This window comes from Tamandua tetradactyla, chromosome 17 (assembly GCF_023851605.1).
Source record: "Tamandua tetradactyla isolate mTamTet1 chromosome 17, mTamTet1.pri, whole genome shotgun sequence".
NCBI lineage: Eukaryota > Metazoa > Chordata > Mammalia > Pilosa > Myrmecophagidae > Tamandua > Tamandua tetradactyla.
Window position 1 is genome coordinate 36,043,913 of NC_135343.1, and position 25,427 is coordinate 36,069,339.

Below are 25,427 nucleotides of genomic sequence, written 5' to 3' on the forward strand. Positions count from 1 at the left end.
TAGCAGATTGAAAAATCTAATTTCAATGTTCTACTTTCTTTCTTTCACTACTTTCTTTGTCTTAATATTTGGTAGAGGTAAGATGAATATGAAATGGTGAGAAAGATTAGAAGTATAAAGCTTCCAATCCAGTTAACTTCTATAAGATTTAACTTATACAATCTTGTATATAGTTTATATACTTAAATAATTTGTTACATAAAAAGTAATATATAAAATTACATAATTGAATCCATGTACAATATTTAAAAAACATATTAGTTATTACAGACATCTGTGATTGTAAAATATCCACTATCTTCTAAAGAATGGGTGTCAAGAAGTGTAAAGGATCTGAAATTTTATCTTACTTGTCAGCTAACACATTACCATGCTATAGTTTTGTGGCCATGCTACAGTTTCGTGGATGCTGACAGAAGACAGGAGACTATATCAGAGACAAATGACAGTTTATTATTCACAGCATTAGCAGTAGCTGGAGTATCAACACTTTTTCCCATTAATTCTCTGAGTCCTATTCTCACAGGCAATGTGAAAATGGCCAGAAGACATCTGCACACTCAGTGCACTGTGTACAGGAGAGGAGTACTCAGTTTAGGAAACCCAAATCTTTTATAATGGGCGTTAAGCATGTCTGACCTTTGCTCCAGAGGGAGATTATATCTCTCTGTTCAAGGGGCAGTCAATACCTCACTAGCAAATTGTGTAGAAATTTGAGACCCATGGAGAGTTGTCTCCCAACAAAATTTCATGGCTGAAATTTTGCTTAATAAACAGTTTATTCATATTGTAAATTTATAACGTGAACAAGATTGCAAGGGGGAAATGTTTAAAATACTTGGGAGAACCAAGTTTCAATTTGAAATAACACATAATAATGTAAAATTTAAGCCACTTACAAAATTTAAATTATTAAAAATGAGTAGGCTAAGGACTTTTACTTAGGATTACTTTGCTATTTTGCTGCATTTTTTTTTAAGTAATGAAAATGTTCTAAAATTGATTGTGGTGATGAAGGCTGCATGTTTTTGAAAGTAATAAAACTTCATTTAGAAAACACTAAAGTAAAAAATCTTAACTGATTCATAGTCTTTCCTCTTGTCAGTCCTTACAGGGGGATTTTAATCTGTATCACATAAAAAAAAGTTTAGATGTGAGAAAGGCATATTTCTTTTTTGAACTAAAAAAACTTTTCTTATCATTTACACCAGGCCAAAGTGAACCATTCTGAGAGAATCAACATCTCCGATTTCCTGCAAATAAATAAATAAAATAATTAAAATAAAATAACTTTCAAGCAGAGAGTTAAAATTGATTTAAAGTTTATCTTCATTATTTTCAATTTAAACATTTAAAACAAGTGAAACAAAATAGTTCGAAATGCATTATACATGTGAAATGAGAGAACTGTAATTTGTTTTATTAGATTATTAAAATGTTGATAGTGTTAATAAAAATTAGTCAAAAGAAATAACATGAAGCATAAAAAGACAAAGAAGGAAGGACAGCATGTTAGTTGAAATTTAGAAACACCTAAAAGGCTCCTGCAACAAAAGGGGCAAGGGGCAAAATTGTCTATTAAACTGTGTGTCATCATTCATGATTCCATCTATTTGATTTTATAATACTTGCTGTTGAGAGAGATCCTTTATAGTGTATATTTCTTTTTTTTTTTTTTTAACATGGGCATGCACCGGGAATCAAACCCGGGTCCTCTGGCATGGCAGTTAAGCGTTCTTGCCGCTGAGCCACCGTGGCCCACCCTATAGTATATATTTCTTAATTTTAATTTTGAACTGAGTACTTGATAGTGGCTCTTGAAGTAATGGTTCATAAGACATTAAAAGTTCATGGTTTTATGAGCCCGTTATAAAATTTTATGAAGCTGCAAAGCAGTGCTAACAAGAACCTCATCTATTTTCCAATTCTTATTCTTACCATATTTATATCACACTTTCCCCCCATTTTCATCAGGTACAGAAAAAAAAAGATATTATCAAATTCTAAAATTGGAGGATGTTTGAGAGTAAGGCTAATGGTGAGTGAGATTATTTAAAAATAAAAGAATTCATAGGGGCTACTTTTGAAAGTTTGGAGATAACCACCTTAGAGTTGAAATAGTATAGGGGATAAGTAATGAAGCGTAGAGATGACAATTACAGTCACATGTCATAACTGCAGACATTTCTCTTAAAGTATCAGTGAAAATAATTTATTTGAAAATAATTTATTTTAAACTTATTCCTTAAATTATATCTTTGAAGTTTGATGCATTTTTACTATTTTAAGTAGTCACATTCCACAGAAAACAGGTTGTAAAGTAAGAAAAACACTTTGCCTATGGATCCTGATGTACACAAAATTAAAGAAAAAACAACAACAAACAAACCTGGAAAAACAGGTAACAAAAAGAATGAGTAATTTAATACTGCCTGGGATTGTGTGTTTGCCGGCAAGTTCAGGGATTTTAGGTAACTTTCTATTTAAAGACAAAACACAGTAAGTATTGACATTTTAAAAAACATAAGCTCAACTCCTGGGTTATAAACTAGTATACTAAAGTCTAGTTTATATAACAGAGAACCAAGGCAGGTTATTTTATTTTTCTGCTATCTGGATTTAATTATTTTTGGAAATCCAGACTTTGATATTCAAGAAATATCTGTTCAGCCATTTTCTTGATATTCTTATAGTGTCTTCTATCCAGGCCTTAATGCCTCTCTTATGTTAGTTATAACATCTTAAAAAGTGGGAATCATAGACTTAACTTCTCAAGGATCTCTCCGGACTTAAAAATTTTTTTTTTTCCTTTGAAGGACTTCCTTAAAAATCCATCCTATTTTTAAAAGACATCATGAAGGGTACTTCCCCGTGTATCCATGATAGTCTGTTCATGCTGATTAACCTTGTTTCCTACTTACCTTAAAGGGATATTTTGAAGATTAATTAGATAATGTATTTTATAAACTTAGTTATTACATCATTATTAGAAGTAAAGCATATTCAGTAAATAAAATTTGGAAAACAGAAAAGTACAAAAATTTACCTATAGTCCCATTAGCCATTATGGTTTAACATGACATATTTGCTTCCAGTGTATTTTTTCCCATTCATAACTTTTAAAAACACAGCTGTAATCATATTGTACATATAATTCTTAATCTTTTTTTTTTTTTTTTGGTCTCACATTAAGTACTTTTCAATGCTTCTATATGGTGTTGAATTTTACTTAAACATTTTAATTTTGGTTAATTTATGTTGTTTCCATTTTTTCTTTTTAATAAATAACCCTAAAATGGACATTCTTAGGTATAAAGCCTTTTTCTGTATCTAGGATTAGTTCCTTTGTATAAAGCCATAGAAATAGAATTATTGGAAAAATATGAAATTTTAGGCCTCTGGATAACACTGTGCTGTTAGTGCTAAACAACTTTCAAAGGTAATATTTAAAATCAAGAAAATATATGATGGGTAAGAATCTTTGAATACATGAATTTTTACTTGAAGTATGTTTTCTTTTTCTTTTGGTGGGCAGTGGTGCGGCATCACTTGCTTTGTTTCTTTCCTGGTTGAGAAGAGGTGATTTTGTTTTGTAATAGGAAGTTGTGGTTCCAAGGTTGGTTGATCATCATTTTATTATGTGCTGAAATCATGTTCACCCTTGACTGAATGAAGCTGCATGTTAATTCCTGCAGTAATTTCAGCAACAAAAGGGTATTCCCCGTTCCTTCATTTAGTTTTTACATATGCCTAAGTGTGTTTTCTGAGCCACACCCTGTTGCTGTTACCTAATGTTGGGTGATACCAGGTCACTTTCTTTTAAATGTACACAGACTTTCGTAAGCAAATTCTGCAGACAAGTTAAGGTTTGCTTTGCTGTAAACTGGATTTTGACCTTTTGTTCACTTAATTAAGACAGACTTTTTTTTTTTTAATATAAGTGATTGTCTCATTTTATGTTAGTTTTCCTGTGTTCCTTTACTCATGGTCTCTCACAGAGTTTCTGATTTGGTTCAACAATACATTAAATCTCAGAAGTATACCACTTCCAGAGAGAAGAAACCTTAAATGTCTCTAATCTGAAATTCTTTCATTTTTCAGATGTGGAAACTAAGGCACACATGGATTAAGTTTTTGTCCAGTGTTACTAACTTAGTGGCAGAGGTGGAATTAGAATTTAGATTTTTTATTTCCATGTGAAGTGTTTTTTTTTTTTTTTCTTCCATTATGGCTTTTTATGTGACACAGGCTCCTATGATTGCCTGTTCTTGTCATTTGAGGCTTTTGCTTACAGGCATGCTTGTATGGCAGGAAATGCTTTCCTGAGCAAGCTGTCCAACTACTCAAGTTTCACTGTAGATTATTAACCCTACTTCTTACATATTTAGTATCATACAGGAATTTCTTTGTAACTAACATTGCAGAGTTGTGATGCTTGATGTTCTTTCCAGCAGAAAATGTAATCTCAAATTTACTACAATCTAGCACTTGCCAAAGGCTGGTTCGAAGTTCTTGTATTTATGAGAGACAATTTAATAGACAAGTTCTCTAACTCTCTAACTTCTGTGTTAAGTAGACACTCAGAAAGGAATGTATTTAGAACTTGTCATCTCATCTTTTCACAGAAATACCTTCACTGAATTATGATTAGTATAATTATTTTAGCTTTTTAAAGAAACTTAGAAGAATATCCATGTAAATAGGATTTCTGTCGTTTGCAAAACCTGTTTTAAGGCATGTTTACTTTGTTTTACAGTTTTCTAGCACAAGTATTCTTGTTTTTTACACATTTATTTATATTAGAGCAGTTGTAGGTTTACAAAAGAATCATGCAGGTAGTACAGTTCCCATACACTCCGTTCACATACCTATTTTTCCCATTATTGACATTTTGTTAATAATTTTCCCTATTATTAACATTTTGCATTATTGTGTTACCTTTGTCACAATAGATGAAACAATAGTATTATAATTATAATACTAATTATATTCCATAGCTTACATTAGGGTACAATCTTTATGTTGGTTTTTTTAAAAAAATTTTTTTACTCTGGCAACATATATACAATGTAAATTTCCTGTTTTATCCACTTCAAAATAAACAATTCAGCATATTAATTAATTCAAAATGTTGTGCCGCCACCACCTCTATCCAACACTAAAACTTTTTAATAACCCCAAACAGAAACTCCATACCAATTAAGCATTACCTCCCCATTCTCCACTTCTACCCAACCCCTGATAACCTGTATTCTAGTTTCTGACTTTATTAATTTGCATATTCTAATTATTTCATGTAAGTGAGATCATATAATATTTGTCATTTGTGTCTGGCTTATTTGACTCAACATGATGTCTTCAAGATTCATCAGTGTTGTAGCATACATAGAACTTCATTCCTTTTTATGACAAATAATATTCCATTTTATTCATCCATTCATTTGTTTATGGACACTTGGATTGTTTCCACCTTTTGGTAGTTATGAATAATGCCACTATGAACACTGGTGTGCAAATAATCTGTTTGAGTCCCAGCTTTCAATTCTTTGGGGTATATACCTCAAAGTGGGATTGCCAGACTATATGATAATTCTATATTTCAGAGGAAAGCCAAACTGGCTTCCACAGTGGTTGCAAGGGTGTGAACTGAGATCTCATTGTTTTCGTGATTTGCATTTTCCTGATGGCTAATGACTTAGGACATCTTTTCATGTGCTTATTGGCCATTTGTATATCTTTGGTGAAATGTGTATTCAGGTCTTTTTCACATCTTTAATTGGGTTGTGTGTCTTTTTATTGTTGAGTTGTAAGAATTATGAATATTAAATCTTTATCAGATATATGATTTCCAAAGATTTTCTCCCATTTTGTAGGTTGTCTTTTTACTTTATTGATAAGGCCTTTGATATACAGATATTTAAAATTTTGATGACATCCCATTTATTTATTTTTTTGTTTGTTGCTTGTGCTCTTCATTGAAAGTCTAAGAAATGATTGCCTAAAACAAGGCCCTGATGATGTATCCATATATTTTCTTTTTTTTTTAAACTTTTTTATTGCATAATATAACATATATACAAAGCAAAGAAAGAAAAAGCAATAGTTTTCAAAGCACTCTTCAACAGTAGTCACAGGACAGAGCCCAGAATTGTCATGGGCTACCATACCATCATCATCTCAGATTTTTCCATCTGGCTGCTCCAGAACATTGGAGGCTAGAAGGAATAAGTATTTTTTTATCATCACAATTGACTTTTTTCTTTTTTGTGAAAAATTAAATATATACAAAAAAGGAATAAATTTCAAAACCCAGTACAATTAGTTGTAGAACAGATTTCAGAGTTTGGTATGGGTTACAATTCCACAATTTTAGGTTTTTACTTCTAGCTGCTCTAAGACACTGAAAACCAAAAGAAATATCAACATAATGATTCAGCAGTCATACCCATTTGTTAAACCCTACCTTCTCTGTATAACTCCACCATCACCTTTGATCCCTCTCCCCCTCTTCAGGGGAATCTGGGCCATGCCCATTCCCAATCCTTCATGTTGAAAAGGGCTGTCAGTAATAAGGGGTAGGGATATGGAACTAGCAGATGTTCTGGAAAGGCTGGTTCTGATAGGTTTAAGGGACCCATCTGAAGGTTGTAGTTTTCTGGAAAATTACCCTAGTGCATGGAACCTTTGCACAATCTTATATATTGCCCTAGGTGTTCTTCAGAATTGGCTGGAATGGCCTGGGTTGGGGTTTGGCAATTATGATAAGTAACAGTGTCTAACTAAAGTTTATGTAAGAGCAACCTCCAGAGTAGCCTCTCAACTCTCCTTGAACTCTCTCAGCAACTGATACCTTAATTGTTACACTTCTTTACCCCTCATGGTCAGGATGGCATTGTTGATCCCATGGCACCAGGGCCAGACTCATCCATAGGAGTCATCTCTCATGCTGCCAGGGAGAATTTCATCCCTGGATGTCATGTCTCATGTAAGGGGTAGGGAAAGGATTTCACTTGCAGAGTTGGGCCCAGAGAGAGTGAGGCCACATCTGAGCAACAAAAGAGGTCCTCTGCAAACAACACCCAGGCATAGCTATAGGTAGGCTAAGCTTCTCAACCACACACATAAACTACACAAGAGCAAGTTTTCTGATCAATAGGCTTGGCCTATTGTTCTGGGTGTCCCCAATGTTTGACATAGTATCAGGGGTTTCTCTGGTGGTAATGTTTGATAGTTCCATATTTTTTTTCCCATCCTGCAAGGAAATTTGCCAATACTTCTTGATTATGTGCTTAATATATTCTGGGATATATCCAGGCATTACATTAAGCTATACAGGATTAAAGGCCCTCATGTTCATTCTGGGCTCCCTGTGTTTCAATTGTTTAAATGAGCTGTCTAGATAGGTTGAATTAGATTATGTGCTACAGAAAATTTAGAAGAAAATAAACCTTTCTTCCTTTGATATCAAAGAGTAGATGAGGTTCTAAAATATACACACTGTCTTCCTTATCCCTGTGTTCTGAATTACTGTGATCCTGACCTGACTGCCTTAGTTTTTATCTCTGAATAACAGGTTATACATATATATAAAACAACCTCTCAAAATCCAGAAATAATAATTACCACTCCAGACAAATCTCTTGTGACTGCTACAAGAGATTACAATCTGGGCCCCCATTTTCTTTTCTTTTTTTTAATCAACTTTTTTTTATTGTATAATAAAACATATATACAAAGCAAAGCAAAGCAAAGAAAAAAGCAATAGTTTCCAAACACTCTTCAAAAAATAGTTACTGAACAGAGCCCAGAGTTTGTCATGGGCTACCATACCATCATCTCAGATTTTTCCTCCTAGCTGCTCTAGAATATAGGAGGCTAGAAGGAATAAATACTTTTTTATTTTCACAACTAATTTTGTGTGTGTGTGTGTGTGAAAAATAACATATAAACAAAAAAGCAGTAAATTTGAAAGCACAGCATGACAATTAGTTGTACAGCAGATTTCAGAGTTTGGTATGGGTCCCAATTCCATAATTTTAGGTTTGTACTTCTAGCTGCTCTAAGATACTGGAGACTAAAAGAAATATCAATTTAATGATTCACCAATCATATTCATTAGTTAAACCCTACCTTCTCTATATAAATCCACCATCACCTTTGATCTTTCTATCCCTTCTTTAGGAGTATTTGGGTTGTGGCCATTCTAACTTTTCATTTTGGAAAGGGTGGTCAGTAATAAGGGGTAGGGAGATGGAAATAGCTGATGTTCTGGAGAGGCTGGGCCCTCGAGGTTTCAGGACTTATCTGGTCTGGGGATCCATCTGGAGGTTGTCAGTTTCTGGAAATTTATCCTAGTGCATGGAACCTTTGTAGGATCGTAACTATTGCCCTGTGTATTCTCTAGGATTGGCTGGAATGGTTTTGGTTGGGGCTTGGCAAGTTATGATAGGTAGCAATGTCTAACTGAAGCTTGCATAAGAGTGACCTTCAGAGTAGTCTCTTGACTCTTTTGAACTCTCAGACATGGATGCTTGTTTAGTTACACTTCTTTTCCCCTTTTTGGTCAGGATGGAATTATTGATCCCATGGTGCCAGGGCTGGATTCATCCTTGGAAATCATCTCCCATGCCGCCAGAAGACTTTCAACCCTGGGTGTTATGTCCCATGTAGGGGAGAGGGCAATGATTTCACTTAACGGAATTGGGCTTAGAGAGAGTGAGGCCACATCTGAGCAACAAAAGAGGTCCTCCAGAAGTAACTCTTAGGCATAGCTATAGGTAGGTTAAGCTTCTCCGCTACCTACATAAGCTTCACAAGAGTAAGCCTCAAGATCAAGGGCTTGGCCTATTGATTTGGGTGTCCCTAATGTTTGACATGGTACCAGGGGATTCCCTGATGGTAAAGTTTAATGGTTTCATATTTTTTCTTCCATCCTTTAAGGGACTTTGCCAATACTTTTTTGATTATCTGCTTAATATATTATAGGATGTATCCAGGCATTACATTAAACTATACAGGATTAAAGGTCCTCATTTTTATCTGGGCTCCCTATGTTTCATTTGTTCAAATGAACTCTTCAGACTGGTTGAGTTAGATTATCTGCTATAGAAAATTTAGGTTCTGGAGAAAATAAACCCTTCTTCCTTTGGTCTCAAAGAGTAGGTATGGTTCTAAAACATAAACAATGTCTTCCTTACCCCTGTTAAACATAGCCCATAGCATGCAATAGCAGTTTTCCCCCATACCCTAAATTTAAACATTCTTTGTACAAGAATCATACCTTTGAAGTATTTCATGCAAGAACTTGTTTATATTTGTAGTGTTAATCGAGGGACCCACAGGCCTATTCAACCTTTTTCAATCATGTTTACCTTCAGTATTACTTACAGACCCACTAGTGAACCACCTTCGTTTCTATCTATACCCTTACATTTGAGTTCAACTTCTTGTCATGTGCTTCAGGATGTCATTTCATCTTACTGCTGCTTAATATTTCATTGTATGTATATACCACATTTTGTTAATCTACTTGTCTGTTGATAGACACTTGGATTGTTTCCATCTTTTGGCAATTATGAATAATGCTGCTATGAACATTGGTGTGCAAATGTCTGTTGTGTCACTGTTTTCAGCTCTTCTGGGTATGCACCGAGTAGAGGTATAGCTGGGTCATAGGGTAACTTGATACTTAGTTTCCTAAGGAATTGCCAAACTTTCTTCCATAGTAGCTGTACCAGTATACATTCCCACCAGCAGTTCAGAAGTGTCCCAATTTCTCCACATTCTCTCTAATATCTGTAGTTTCCTGTCTGTTTAATAACAGCCATTCTTATAGGTGTGAGCCATTCTTAGAGCAGCCATTCTTATAGGTATCTCATTGTAGTCTTGATCCGTATTTCCCTTATAGCTAATGAAAATGAGCATCTCTGTGTGCTTTTGAGCCATCTGTATTTGCTTTTCAGAAAAAAAAAGCTTATTCATATCTTTAGCCCAATTTATAATTGGGTTGTTTGTTCTTTTGTTGTTGAGTTGCTGATTTCTTTATGTATACAGGGTATCAAACCTTTGTCTGATGTGTGATTTCCAAATACTTTCTCCCATTGAGTTGGCTGCTTCTTCAGCTTTTTGAGAAAGTCTTTTGAGGTACAAAAACATTTGATGTTGAGGAGTTCCCATTTGTCTATTTTTTCTTTTGTTGCTTGTGCTTTGGGTGTAAAGTTTAGGAAGCTACCTCCTACTCCTAGGTCTTAAAGATGTTTCCCTAAATTTTCTTCTAGAAACTTTCTGGTACTAGTTCTTATATTTAGATATTTGATCCACTTTGAGTTAATTTTTGAATAGGGTGTGAGATAAGGGACCTCTTTCATTCTTTTGGCTATTGATATCCAGTTCTCCTATGCCCATTTATTGAAAAGACTATTTTGTCCCAGCTCACTGGATTTGGGGACCTTGTCAAAAATCAGTCGACCATAGATTTGGTGATGTATTTCTGCACTCTCGATTTGATTCCATTGTTCAGTACTTCTATCTCTGTGTCAGTATCATGCTGTTTTGACCACTGTGGCTTTACAATAATCAGGAAGTCTTTAATACTCCCACTTCATTTTTCTTTTTTAGGATGCTTTTAGCTTTTTGGGGTCTCTTTCTCTTCCAGATAAATATAGTAACTAGGTTTTCCAAGTCTTCACAGTCGGTTGTTGGAATTTTGATTGGTACTACATTGAATCTGTAGATTCCATATGCTTTCTTCTAGGAATTTTATAGTTTTTGTTCTTTAAGTCTGATTCATTTTGAGTTATTTTTTTTTTATATAATAGGTATGAGGTAGGAGTCCACATCGTTCTTTTGCATACAGAGATCCAGTTTTCTGAGAACATTTGTTGAACTATTCCTTCCCCACTGAGTGGACTTGATGCTGTCATCAAAAATCAGTTGGATATTGGTGTGACAGTTTATTTCAGAATTCTCAATTTGATTCCATTGGTCTATATGTCTGCCATTATGCCAGGACCATGCTGTTTTGATTACTATAGTTTTGTAATAGGTTTGAAAATGTGAAGTGTGAGCCCTCCAACTTTGTTCTTTCTCAGGATGGGTTATGGCTATTTGCAACCCCTTACTCCTTACTCTTCCATGTGAATTTTTTTCTTTTATAAACGTTTTTATTGTATAGTATAACATATATACAAAGCAAAGAAATAAAAAAGCAATAGTTTTCAAAGCATTCTTCAAAAAGTGGTTACAGGATAGATCCCAGATTTTGTCATGTGCTACCATACAATCCTCTCATATTTTTCCTTCTAGCTGTCCTAGAATATAGGAGGCTACCATGTGAATTTGATGATTGGCTTTTCCATTACTACAAAAATGGCTCTTGGAAGTTTGTTGGGATTGCACTGAATCTGTGAATTGCTCTGGGTAAAACTGACATCTTAAGATTTCATTTTCCAATCCATGAACACAGAATATCCTTCCATTATTTAGGTCTTCTTTAGTTTCTTTAAATAACGTTTTTAAAAAATGTTCAGTGTATAAGTTCTTTATATGCTGGTCAAATTTATGCCTAAACATTTGATTCTTTTAGTTGCTCTAAGTTATACTTCTCTTCATACTGTTCATTACTAGTATATGGAAACACCACAGATTTGTTTTTACTGATGTATATTATATGTTCACATACCGTGTAATTATCTAAAGTGTACAATCAGTGGTTCACAGTATCATCATATAGCTGTGCATTTATCATCACAATCAACTTTTTTTTGTGAAAAGTAACATATATACAAAAAGCAGTAAATTTCAGCGTTTTGGTATCAGCAGTCATCTCTCACCCTGTCAGGGAGACTTTCACCCTTGAATCTCATGTCCCATGTAGGGGGAAGGACAATGGGAAACACTTTTGAATGGTGCTCTTATACCCCAATTCTGTGCCGAATATGTTTATTAGTTGTAGTAGTTTTCTTGTGGATTTTGCAGGATATTCTATACATATGATCATCATGTCATCTGCAGATAGGGAAAGTTTGACTTCTTCCCTCCCAATTTGGGTGCCTTATTTTTCTTTTTCTGGCCTAAATGCTCTAGATAGAACTTCCAGTACAATGCTGAATAGCAGTGGTATCAGTGGGCATCCCTGTCTTGTCCTCATCCTAGGGGGAAAGCTTTAGTCTTTCACCACTGAGTATGATGTTCACTATGGCTTTTTTCATATATACCTTTTTTCATGTTAAGGATGTTTCCCTGTATTCCTAGTTTTCTGAGTGTTTTTTGTCAAGAAAAGATACTGGATATGGTCACATGTATTTTCTTCATCAACTGAATGATCATATGGACTTTTTCTTTGTTCTGTTAGTGTTGTGTATTACATTAATTGATTTTCTTACATTGAACCGCCCTTGCATATCAAAACCATCTTCAGTATGATTCAGTGCTAGAAAAAAGTTTCTATCAGTAGGAACAATAATAATAAGCAGTGTTTTGGAATTTATAAAGTACTTTCACATTACCTAATTTGACATAACAATCTTGTGGTGTTATTAGATTAGATATAATAATTATTATTCTTTTTCAGAAGAGGAAATAGGTATAAGGAGTAGCAGTGAGGAAGAAGTGGAACAAAACTGGAACTGAGGTAGTTTGCCCACAAATCCTGCAGTCTTTCTATTATACTTGATACCTCCCAAAGCAAATCCATCTATTTCTGTTTTTTTGCCTTAGCCTCCTGAAATTCAGAGTAAGGTCAGTTTTCATTTTGTAAAAAAATCCCCAGATACTCAACAGTATCTCTTACTATGCAATTTTAATTGGTTTTTGCTTAGTTTATATTTTATATATATATTTTTGAACTGTCCCAGTCTTACAGGAAGTAAATAGGCCATAAATACTAATATAAATTTGTTTATATTTATGAAGAATGATAGTATAGTGTGTCTGTGTTTACACTTTTGTTTTTTACCTAACTTTCCTCTTTAGAACATGTCTATATATTTAAGAATATTTTATAAATATTTTTTAACACATACAAGACCCAAGTAACCTCTTTAAAGCTTGCCTATTAAAGTTTAATAGAAAACTCAAATACTTTCCCTAGGTTTTGTCTTTAGCACAAATAACTCCTAAAATCTTCCCTAGAAGATTCCCACTAGCTAGACCTCTAGTGGTTCCATTTCTCATCGCTGTTTACTTCACTTATACGTGGTTTTCTCATTATAATATCATTAGCATAAGGAGGGGACACCTTTGCCAAAGCAACCCAGAATGATACATGCAGCATTAAGATTCCACTGGAAATCTAATCCCACTTTGTAAAATCCTTCTGTGTTTTTGACTCACTCCATTTTTCTGGCTAGTAGAAATTGTAAACTCTCTGTAGTTTCTGCGGTTTTGTTTTCTTCCACATTCTACCAACTGCACATTTTATTACCATGAACTAACTCTGATATCCCTCCTTACTCTAATACTGTAGGTTGCCCTTCTAAGCAATACTACTCACTCAGTGTGTGTGTGTGTGTGTGTGTGTGTGTGTGAAATCTTCTTTCTCTCTCTCTCTCTCTAGATATGTACAGATAATTAATGTATACTTTGGGCACTTCATGATGGTTTCTGATTAAGGTGGTGTTGTGTCTCTTTTTTAAAGTTTAAATAGAAAAAATTCATAAATTGATTTGTTTTCTCTTTATTATGACTGCAAATGGGGAAGTAGCTATGTATCTCAATGAAGGTCTGTTTAAATGTGTTTTTCAAAGTGGGCAAGAATCTTCTTAAAGTGGACCACATCTATCATTGTAGTAAATTACAGGGTAGCTGAAGTTAGTGAGAACACTGAGCAGATGGTCTCTAAGCATTAAAAGTGAGGAGGAATTAGTTAAACAGTTGTGTAATTAATTTTATTTTGTGTAATTTTATTACAGGGAATAAACTGCCACAGCATTTTTTAAAAAGACATATAAATTGTCCTTTAGATGTTAGTTATTTCAGTGTAAGTCATGGCACCATAAATTTTCTTTCTTTCTTTAAACATAATTTTCTTCTACAAAAGAGGAAGTGAATGAGGAAATTTGAAGGGTAAACTTTTCTTTGAGAACTTGTAAACAGGCACCAGCATATAATACTAGAAAGAGATATAGCTAACAAAAGTTTTGACAGCAAGCTAATTAAAAGATTTGGAGAACTCTACACCTGGTTTCCTATATATATATATATATATATATATATTTCCAAGATTTTACCTAACCAATTTTCTTAAAATTAAAGTCTGTATTCTTATGATGCTTAAAGTTAGCTTTAAAGTAAGCTGCAATTAAAAACAGTATCACTGCTTAGCAACTTAACCATAATCTAACTTGAGGTCTGAGCAGAATACGAACTTTTTATTTTATTTATTTATTTATTTATTTATTTTTGCATGGGCAGGCACCGGGAATTGAACCTGGGTCTCTGGCACGGCAAGTGAGAACTCTGCCTGCTGAGCCACCGTGGCCTTCCCGGAATATGAACTTTTATCTTAAGAAAATTGTTTGGGTAAAAGCCTTCTGGGGGGTGGGCTATAATAAAGGCATAATACTAAATATTGTACAATATATGTGGATACATATTTTATAGTATATATAAACTCACAGGATAGTATACTTAAGATTTATGCATTTCATTGTATATACATTTTGTAGGGGCAGAGGAAGGCGTACAAAGAAATATTAGACTCTGGTTAATGATATGCATATTAAAATGGCTAAAGGGGTAAAGTATAGTTGTTTACAGCTTACTTTGAAATGTATCGAAACATAAGATGGATTGATGGATAGATATGTGAATAAGCAAATATGGTAAAATGTTGTGGAATCCATGTAAGTGGGTATGTGGATGTTTACTGTACAATTCTTTCACTTTTTTTTTTTTTACATATTTGATAACTTTCTTATGTTGGAAAAAATACTGTTAATGAGAAGGTACTTAACTCTACATAGATCCAATTTGGTTCAATAAACATTTATTAAACACCTATAGTGTGCCAAGGTTAGAGATACCAGTGAAACAAGGTGGCAGGAAATGAGAGAGGAATGTACAGCTTAGGTAATGGAGAGCCTTATATACTACAGTAATGAACTTGGACTTTAATCTGTGGGATTTTAGGCAGGGGCGTGATACTTAAGTAGAATACACTGGCAACACTGCTAAGGCTAAATTTGAGGTGGTAGGGGAAATAGATTAAGCCAAGATATTAATTTGGAAGCAACTCTCCAGGGGAAAATGACTAAGACATGAATTAGAATGGATATGGAGCTAGATTCTAGAAATACTTAGGGTCATTAATCAATAGAATTTGTTGATTTATTGGATTAGCTGTGAGTAGGTTGGAAGGAATCAAGAATGACAAAGATCATATATGAGAAGAAGCAAGTTTAGGTTTGGAGGGCAAAATGATGAGTTAGGGTTTTGAAATGTTATATTTTGGATATTTGCATGTTTGAATAAATATAGTCAGAATTATTTATTCATTCATTTTTGTCTGTACTTATTTGACAAACATTCACCACAAAATTCCAGGCCTGTTTCTAATGATTTAATAGTGAGCCATTCTGGTGGGGGAGACAGACAATTAAACCAGAACTTAAAATAAAAAGTGACAGTTATGGTGATAGGAGAAGTACAGGGTGCTGTGGATTTTCATAGAAGGGACAATTATCTTAGTCTGGCAGTTACTTGTAGCAGCAGGATATATCAGTCTGAAACTTGGGATGGAGCCTAGGCTACCGATATTAATGTCTTCCTATTGCTAATCCTTTAGGTTTGATTAAAATGTCAAGGTACAACATTATATAGAATGGTTAAAAAGAAAAGACTGGAGACAAGTAAAAAGAGTCATAGAAGAAGGTGGAAATTAAATTGTAAGGTAGATAAAACCACTTCTAAATTTTAAATTAGAATTATCAATTAAAACATACATTTTTTTTCTTTTTCTTTCATGTTTTTCTTAGACAGTATTTCCTATTTTGTCTACCAAAAAAGTCTAAACACATTGTTAGCCCTACAGAATGAGTATCAGGGCTTTTGAAGGAATAGAAGATTCCAAGGTCTAACGCAGGGATGTCTTATGCCATAAAATAAAGGTAACTACTAAAGATTAATAGGATCACAGCAGAGGGACACAGGAGCCAACTAGAAGGGGAATGGCTGGAGCATCAGAAATGATAATGACTACAGAGGAATGAACCCATCAAGTGATTAAAAATCCAGGAGTTATCAGTGATTTGAAAAAAACAAACCCACATACAAATATCCTTACTGGTCACATACAGCAACTAGAGGTCACTGAGGCATCAACTCATTACTGTTAACAAGGGGTTGTAAACTATGGCCTGTTGGTCAAATCTGGTCCACCGCCTATTGTAAGGCCTATAAGCAAAGGTTAGTTTTGTATTTTTAAATAGTTGGGGAAAGAATCAAAAGATAGTAATATTTCATAACATGAAAATTATATGAAATTCAAATTTCAGTGCCCATAAGTTTTATCAGAACACAGCCACCTTCATTCATTTAGTTATTTTCTGTGACTGCATTTGTGCTTCAATGTCAAAGTTAAATAGTTGTGACTAAGAATTTACTGCCCAGACCTGTGCAGGAAAGCCTTGCTGACCTCCTCTCCAAATATTAATGAATAAAGGGAACGAATCAAGCATTTATTGTGTGTTTTATAAATTGTGTCCTTCATGGAAACCGTAGTTGGTTTTCTGGGGGAAACTTTTTTTGAGGGAAAATGTTTCTTTACAGAAGAGGTCCAGTTAATAAATATAGAGAAATGACAGAATTATAATCACACTTAATGAAAAAGTGCTTAGGTAATGTTGGTTAATGGATTAAAAAACCACTGAGTGAAAGGTTGATAGGGAAGTTTTTTTTTGTTTTGTTTGTTTTTCATTTTTTGCATGGGCAGGCACTGGGTATCGAACCTGGGTTTCTGTCATGGCAGGCAAGAACTCTGCCACTGCACCACCATTGCCTACCCGATAGGAAAGTTTTAAATAGAGAAATCATACACCTCCTAAACCCAGGTCAATTAAAGCATCAGTATAAATTGGGTCAATCAGATGTTATATACCTTATGGTTTGATGTAAAAAAAGTACCTAAAAATGTTTAATTTTAATTTAATCAAGACTATAGATCTAAATACTAGTATATAGGGAATAATGGGGGGCAGATGAACCAGTTAAATGAGCAATCAATCAAATCCAGAATGTGGGACTTTATGTAGAATAAATTACCTGATTTCTCTAATTAATGAAATGCATAAAAAGTGGAGTCCTATTCTAGAATAAAAGAAAATTAAGGAACATAACAAATACATTGGTAGATGATGTTTGAACCCAGTTTGAATCAACTGTACACATTTTTTTGAGACTTGTGGTAAAATTCAAATATGAACTCTTTATTTTCCCATTTTTAGTATAAGCTATTTCCTGTTACTGAATTATGATCTATGTTGAGTGCCAGGCCTGGGAATCACAGCCACCATTATCTTAAACACATCTAAGCCACTCTGTACTGCCCACTTACCCAAAGATGCTGACTAAAATGGCAAGATAAGAAACAGCTTAGAGTAAAAACACAAAATATCCAATTAAAACACAAAATATCTATTAAAATACATAGAACTAACATTAATGAGCGAACTTTGAGAGTTAAAGTTAAAAACACAGGTTATCAGGGGATGGAAAGAAGGTAGAGATTGGGCATTTGGTGTTGAAGTACTACAGAATGTGTAACAGGACTGACTGCAAAATTCAGAAATGGATAGCACAATACTATTTGATGGTAGCACAATAATATAAGTACACTGAATGAAGCTGAATGTGAATATGGTTGAGGGAGAAGGGCTGGGGCACTTATGAAACCAGAAGGAAAGATAGAGGATAAAGACTGAGATGGTATAACTTAGGAATACCTAGAGTGGACAATTATGGTGAATAAATGTATAAATGTAAAAATGTTTTTGCATGAGGGAGGACAAATGAATGTCAACATTGCAAGATGCTGAAAGTGGTACAATCAATGCAAATTAGAGTCTGTAGTCAACAGTAATATTGTAATATGCTTCCACCGAATGTAACAAAGGCATTATGTCAAAACTAAATGTTAACAGGGTGGGGGTACGAGGGTGGTGTGTGGATTCTTTGTGGAAGAAAAGTAAATGTCTTCATGTAGATTATGGTGGTGAAGGCATGTTTGTTTACTTGGGTTGGATTGTTGTTGGATGGGAGACTTAAACTTTAAAAATGAACAGTGAAAAAAGTTCTAGAGAAAATGTGGAGAAAGAGATGTACCTGTTCACTGTTGGCAGGGAAGCTGAGAGGTGCAGCCCCTCTGGAGGTCAGGGTGGTGGTTCGACAGGAGGCTAGGGGTGGGGTTGCCATAGGATCCTGCAACTCCACTGCTATTTATATAGGGATAAAATATGTTTTATTTTAAATAAATACACTAAGTGTAGTAATAAATAAACTAAGGAACTACGTGTAGGGACACGAATGGACATTTGCACATTGGTGTTTATGTATGTGCAGTGGATAGAGGTGGCCTAAGGGTACAGTGACAGAGGGATGGAAGGGGGAACTATGGTGCATACATACAATGGATTACTGAGCAGTTGAAAGAAGGAATGAAGTTTTGAGGCATGCAACTAGGTGAGTGAAATGGGCATAAACAAAAAGATAAATATTATCATGCCTCACTTATATGGACTAACTATAATATAGAAACTCGGAGAAGTTGAGAACATGGGTTATCAGGTTGGGGCCTACCTTAAAGGGTCCTAGAATATAAGCTCTTACGGCAGTCACATATATTCAGGAGTTGTAACTGTTATTTCTAAATTCTGAGATACTGAGCTTTTGTGTGAACCTGGTTGTTCCCTGAAACTCTGGGTATTTATGTGACACCTGAGATGCAGACTTAGAGCACTGAAGCTGTAAAAGTCAGCATTACCCCATACAGCAATTGTTAAAAATGTTGAAAAAGTGATCAGGCTTCAACTAGACATACGAACGAAGCTTATTTGGATAGGACTAAGGTAAATCAGGATATAGGGTAAAGAATGATATGGTCCATATTTTAAAACTTCAACTTCTGTGTGAGACCAAAGGGAAAGATGTTTATTTGGTGCAAAATTTATATTTTGGGTAGTGGATTATCTAATTTAACTTGTATGGTCAGTGTATTTGAACACCATAATTACATGGAATCTTGAATATGGCGTGAGATCTTGTTGGTTTGAACAGGTTAGTGTGGTGCCCTGAATATCCCAGAGTATTCTGGGCAGAGAATAAAAAATATTTGCAAAGTCCCCTTGGGGGACTGGGGAGAAAGGAGGAAATAGTCAACTTCCCCATCTGGGCAATTTCTGATATTCTTGCAAGCAGTGGGGACAACCAATTCAGTAGGCCAAGCCCTCGATCTTGGGTTCACCCCTTTGAAACTTATTCCTGCAAAGGACAGATTAAGCCTACTTAAGATTAGGCCTGACTGAGCCCCCAGTCTTGGGGTTTGTTCATATGAAACTTAAACCCACAAAGGATAGATCAAGCCTACTTAAAATTAGGCCTACGAGTCACCCCCAGAAGAACCTCTTTTATTGCTCAGATGTGGCCTCTCTCTCTAGCCAACATAACAAGCAAACTGACCCCCCCCCACCTCACCCTCGTCTGCGTGGGACATGACTCTCAGGAAGGTAGACCTTCCTGGCAATGTGGGACAGAAATCCTGGAATGACCTGAGACCCAGCATCAAGGGATTGAGAAAACCCTCTCCACCAAAAGGGGGAATTAGTGAAATGAAACAAAGTGTCAATGGCTGAGGGATTCCAAACTGAGTCGAGAGGTTATCCTGGAGGTTATTCTTATGCATTAAGTAGATATCACCTTGTTATTCAAGATGTAATAGAGAGGCTGGAGGGAACTGCCGGAAAATGTAAAGCTGTATTCCTGTAGCCATGGTTCTTTTTTTTTTTTTAAATTTTTTTTTATTAATTAAAAAAATTAACAAAACATTTAGATATCATTCCATTCTACATATACAATCAGTAATTCCTAATATCATCACATAGTTGCATATTACATTTGCATCGATTTAGAAAAAGAAATAAAAAGACAACAGAAAAAGAAATAAAATGATAATAGAGAAAAAAAAAAACTATACGTACAATACTCCTTACCCCTTGCTTTCATTTACCACTATTTCAAACTGAATTTATTTTAATATTTGTTTCCCCTATTATTTGTTTTTATTCCGTATGTTCTACTCTTCTGTTGATATAGTAGCTAAAAGGAGCATCAGACATAAGGTTTTCACATTCACAGAGTCTCATTGTGAAAGCTATATCATTGTTCAGTCATCATCAAGAAACATGGCTACTGGAACACAGCACTACATTTTCAGGCAATTCCCTCCAGCCTCTCCACTACATCTTGAACAACAAGGTGATATCCACTTAATGCGTAAGAATAACCTCCAGGATAACCTCTCGACTCTGTTTGGAATCTCTCAGCCATTGACACTTTGTCTCATTTTACTCTTCCCCCTTTTGGTGGAGAAGTTTCTCTCAATTCTTTGATGTTAATTCTCAGCTCATTCTAGGGTTTTTCTCAGTCCCTTGATGCTGAGTCTCAGCTCATTCCAGGATCTCTGTCCCACGTTGCCAGGAAGGTCCACACCCCTGGGAGTCATGTCCCACTCAGAGAGGGGGAGGGTGGTGAGACTGCTTGTCGTGTTGGCTGGAGAGAGGGGCCACATCTGAGCAACAAAAGAGGCTCCCTTGGGGGTGACTCTTAGGCCTAAATTTTAAGTAGACTTGACCTATCCTTTGTGGGGTTAAGTTTCATGTGAACAAATCCCAAGACTGGGGGCTCAGCCTATAGCTTTGGTTGTCCACACTGCTTGTGAGAATATCAAGAATTCAACTTGGGGAAGTTGAATTTCTCCCCACTCTCACCATTCCCCGAAGGGGGCCAGTAGCCATGTTTCTTGATGATGATTGTATAATGATATAGCTTTCACAATGTGACTGTGCGATTGTGAAAACCTTGTGTCTGATGCTCCTTTTATCTACCTTGTCAACAGATGAGTAGAACATATGGAATAAAAATAAATAATAGGGGGAACAAATGTTAAAATAAATTTAGTTTGAAATGCTAGTGATCAATGAAAAGAAGGGGTAAGGGGTATGGTATGTATAATTTTTTTTTTCTGTTTTCATTTTATTTCTTTTTCTGTTGTCTTTTTATTTCTTTTTCTGAATTGATGCAAATGTTCTAAGAAATGATGATGATGATGAATATGCAACTATGTGATGATACTGTGAATTACCGATTATATGTAGAATGGAATGATCATATGTTAAGAATGTTTGTGTTTCTTTGTCATATATATTTTTAAAAATTAAAAATTAATTAAAAAAAAAAAGATTAGGCCTGAGAGTCACTCCCAGAGAATTTTTTTTTTTTTTTCTTACTTACATGGGCAGGCACCGGGAATCGAACCTGGGTCCTTGGGCATGGCAGGCAAGCACTCTTACCTGCTATGCCACCATGGCCCGCCCCCAGAGAATGTCTTTTGTGGCTCAGATGTTGGCCTCTCTAAGCCAACACAGCAGCTGAACTCATTGCCTTCTCCACTACGTGCAACATGATGCCCAGAGGTATAATCTCCCTCATAGCATGGGACAGAACTCCTAGGATGAGCGGAGACCAGGCATCATTTGATTGAGAAAGCCTTTTTTTTTTTTTAATTTATTTTAAATACCAAAAAAACACCAAACAAACACAAACATTTGTAATTTTTGATCATTCCATTCTACATATATAATCAATAAATCACAATATCATCACATAGTTGCATAGTCATCATCATGATCAATTCTTGGAACATTTGCATCTGTTCAGAAAAAGAAATTAAAAAGAAAACAGAAAAAACTGATACATACCATTACCCCCCACCCCTCCCCCTCACTGATCACCAGCATTTCACTCTAAATTTATTTTAACATTTGTTCCCCCTATTATTCATTTTTATTACATATGTTTTACTCATCTGTTGATAAGGTAGATAAAAGGAGCATCAGATACAAGGTTTTCACAATCACACAATCACATTGTGAAAGCTATATCATTATACAATCATCTTCAAGAAACATGGCTACTGGAACACAGCTCCACATTTTCAGGCAGTTCCCTCCAGCCTCTCCACTACATCTTAACTACAACATGATATCTGTTTAATGCGTAAGAATAACCTCCAGGATAACCTCTCGACTCTGTTTGGAATCTCTCAGCCATTGACACTTTATTTGTGAGAAAGCCTTCTTGATCAAAAGGGGTAAGAGAGAAATGAGACAAAATAAAGTTTCAGTGGCTGAGAGATTTCAAACAGAGTTGAGAGGTTATCCTGGAGGTTATTCTTTTGCATTAGATAGATATCCCTTTTAAAAAGTTTGTGGTGTATTTGAGTGGCTGGAGAGAAGTACCTATGTGTCCCAGTAGCCTTGATTCTTGAAGATGACTGTATAACTATATAGCTTTTACAGTGTGACTGTGTGATTGTGAAAATCCTATGTCTGATGCTCCTTTTATCCAAGGTATAGATAGATGAGTAAAAAAATAAGGATAAAAGATAAATATGTAGCCTGCCCATGCAAATAAATAAATAATAGGAGGGATATTGAAATTGGGTAGATTGAAATACTCGTCAATAAGAGGTAGGGGTAAAGGGTATGGGATGTATGAATTTTTTCCTTTTTCTTTTTATTTATTTTTCTGGAATGATGCAAATGTTCTAAAAATGCTCATGGTGATAAATATACAACTATGACACTGTGAACCACTGATTGTGTACTATGTATGGACTGTATATATGTGAAGATTTGTCAGTAAAACATTTTAAAAATACACAGAACCAAAATGGATAATATTTTAAAAACAAATGCTATTTATTATAATCAGGGTATGAGCATTTGACATTTAAATCGCAGAATTCCACTGAAAAAAGAAAACCTAGATATAGTTGGGGATTTAGAATGAAGTAGAGCAGGGCTGAGCTGGTTGCTGATCTGTATACTCAGAGTATGTTTTATGTCGTTTCTTAAGAGCAAAACAGATCTGCTCAGTTCATTATAGCCAATCTTTCTAAATAATATTGACCTGTGGAGCCTGGTTGATTATTATTATTGTCATGCTTGTCTGACGATTTAAAGACTTAAAATCTAAGTTTGCGTTAATCTCTAACTTAAAGTAGCAGTATATCCCTCTATATGCTAAGAATAACTTCATTTTAATTTTGGGTTTACATGTACTTGGCATACAAAAGGAATTAAAATAGAGAAAGATAAATGGGAAAGGCAAAAAAAATTTTTTTTTTTTTTTAACATGGGCAGGCACCGGGGATAGAACCCGGGTCCTCTGGCATGGCAGGCAAGCGTTCTTGCCTGCTGAGCCACCGTGGCCCACCCCAAAAATTTTAATAAGAGAGCTTCTGTATGACATTGGTAATGGGGAAGGATTTCTTCTCTTTTTTTATATAAGGGCAATTGTAGGTTTACAGGAAAATAATGAAGAAAGTACAAGATTCCCATATACCCCCTCTTACAGACCGTTTCCACTATTAACATTTTACATTAGTGTGTACCTTTGTTACAATTGAAAAGGAAAAAATTACTCAGTATGTTATACAGTTTTTTTTAATGAATTTTTTTATTAATTAACGGAAAAAAAGAAATTAACCCAACATTTAGAAATCATACCATGCTACATATGCAATCAGTAATTCTTAACATCATCACATAGATGCATGATCATCGTTTCTTAGTACATTTGCATCGGTTTAGAAAAACTAGCAACACAACAGAAAAAGATATAGAATGTTAATATAGAGAAAAGAAATAAAAGTAATAATAATAGTAAACAAACAAACAAACAAACAAAAAACCTATAGCTCAGATGCAGCTTCATTCAGTGTTTTAACATGATTACTTTACAATTAGGTATTATTGTGCTGTCCATTTTTGAGTTTTTGTATCTAGTCCTGTTGCACAGTCTGTATCCCTTCAGCTCCAGTTACCCATTATCTTACCCTGTTTCTAACTCCTGCTGGACTCTGTTACCAATGACATATTGCAAGTTTATTCTCGAATGTCCGTTCACATCAGTGGGACCATACAGTATTTGTCCTTTAGTTTTTGGCTGGATTCACTCAGCATAATGTTCTCTAGGTCCATCCATGTTATTACATGCTTCATAAGTTTATCCTGTCTTAAAGCTGCATAATATTCCATCGTATGCATATACCACAGTTTGTTTAGCCACTCGTCTGTTGATGGACATTTCGGCTGTTTCCATCTCTTTGCAATTGTAAATAACGCTGCTATAAACATTGGTGTACAAATGTCCGTTTGAGTTTTTGCCCTTAATTCCTTTGAGTAGATTCCCAGCAATGGGAATTCAATGGGTCGTATGGCAATTCTATATTCAGCTTTTTGAGGAACCGCCAAACTGCCTTCCACAGTGGCTGCACCATTTGACATTCCCACCAACAGTGGATAAGTGTGCCTCTTTCTCCGCATTCTCTCCAGCACTTGTCATTTTCTGTTTTGTTGATAATGGCCATTCTGGTGGGTGTGAGATGATATCTCATTGTGGTTTTGATTTGCATTTCTCTAATGGCCAGGGACATTGAGCATCTCTTCATGTGCCTTTTGGCCATTTATACTTCCTCTTCTGGTAGGTGTCTGTTCAAGTCTTTTTCCCATTTTGTAATTGGGTTGGCTGTCTTTTTGTTGTTGAGTTGAACAATCTCTTTATAAATTCTGGATACTAGACCTTTATCTGATATGTCATTTCCAAATATTATCTCCCATTGTGTAGGCTGTCTTTCTACTTTCTTGATGAAGTTCTCTGATGCACAAAAGTGCTTAATTTTGAGGAGCTCCAATTTCTTTCTTTCTTTCTTCAGTGCTCTTGCTTTAGGTTTAAGGTCCATAAAACTGCCTCCAACTGTAAGTTTCATAAGATATCTCCCTACATTTTCCTCTAACTGTTTTATGGTCTTAGACCTAATGTTTAGATCTTTGATCCATTTTGAGTTAACTTTTGTATAGGGTGTGAGATATGGGTCTTCTTTCATTCTTTTGCATATGGATATCCAGTTCTCTAGGCACCATTTATTGAAGAGACTGTTCTGTCCCAGGTGAGTTGGCTTGACTGCCTTATCAGAGATCAAATGTCCATAGATGAGAGGGTCTATATCTGAGCACTCTATCCGATTCCATTGGTCGATATATCTATCTTTATGCCAATACCATGCTGTTTTGACCACTGTGGTTTCATAATATGCCTTAAAGTCAGGCAGCGCGAGACCTCCAGCTTCGTTTTTTTTCCTCAAGATGTTTTTA

At 35.1% G+C, this 25,427-nt stretch overlaps 1 protein-coding gene across 9 annotated transcripts in view; it reads right to left on the reverse strand.

The window, feature by feature from the left end:
* Positions 1–415: 415 nt before the first annotated feature.
* The window catches only part of WDPCP (WD repeat containing planar cell polarity effector), a 486,016-nt gene continuing 461,004 nt past the window's right edge, over positions 416–25,427 (reverse strand). For 6 of the 9 annotated variants that reach the window (XM_077134365.1, XM_077134367.1, XM_077134364.1 and 3 more), the window contains one exon: positions 6,144–6,215. In XM_077134365.1, the coding sequence (XP_076990480.1) occupies positions 6,159–6,215 (57 nt within the window). In that variant the 3' untranslated portion in view covers positions 6,144–6,158. Of the gene's footprint in view, positions 1,254–6,116; positions 6,216–25,427 lie in introns of those variants that run through there. The other 3 variants (XM_077134369.1, XM_077134366.1, XM_077134368.1) reach the window with 2 other exon arrangements.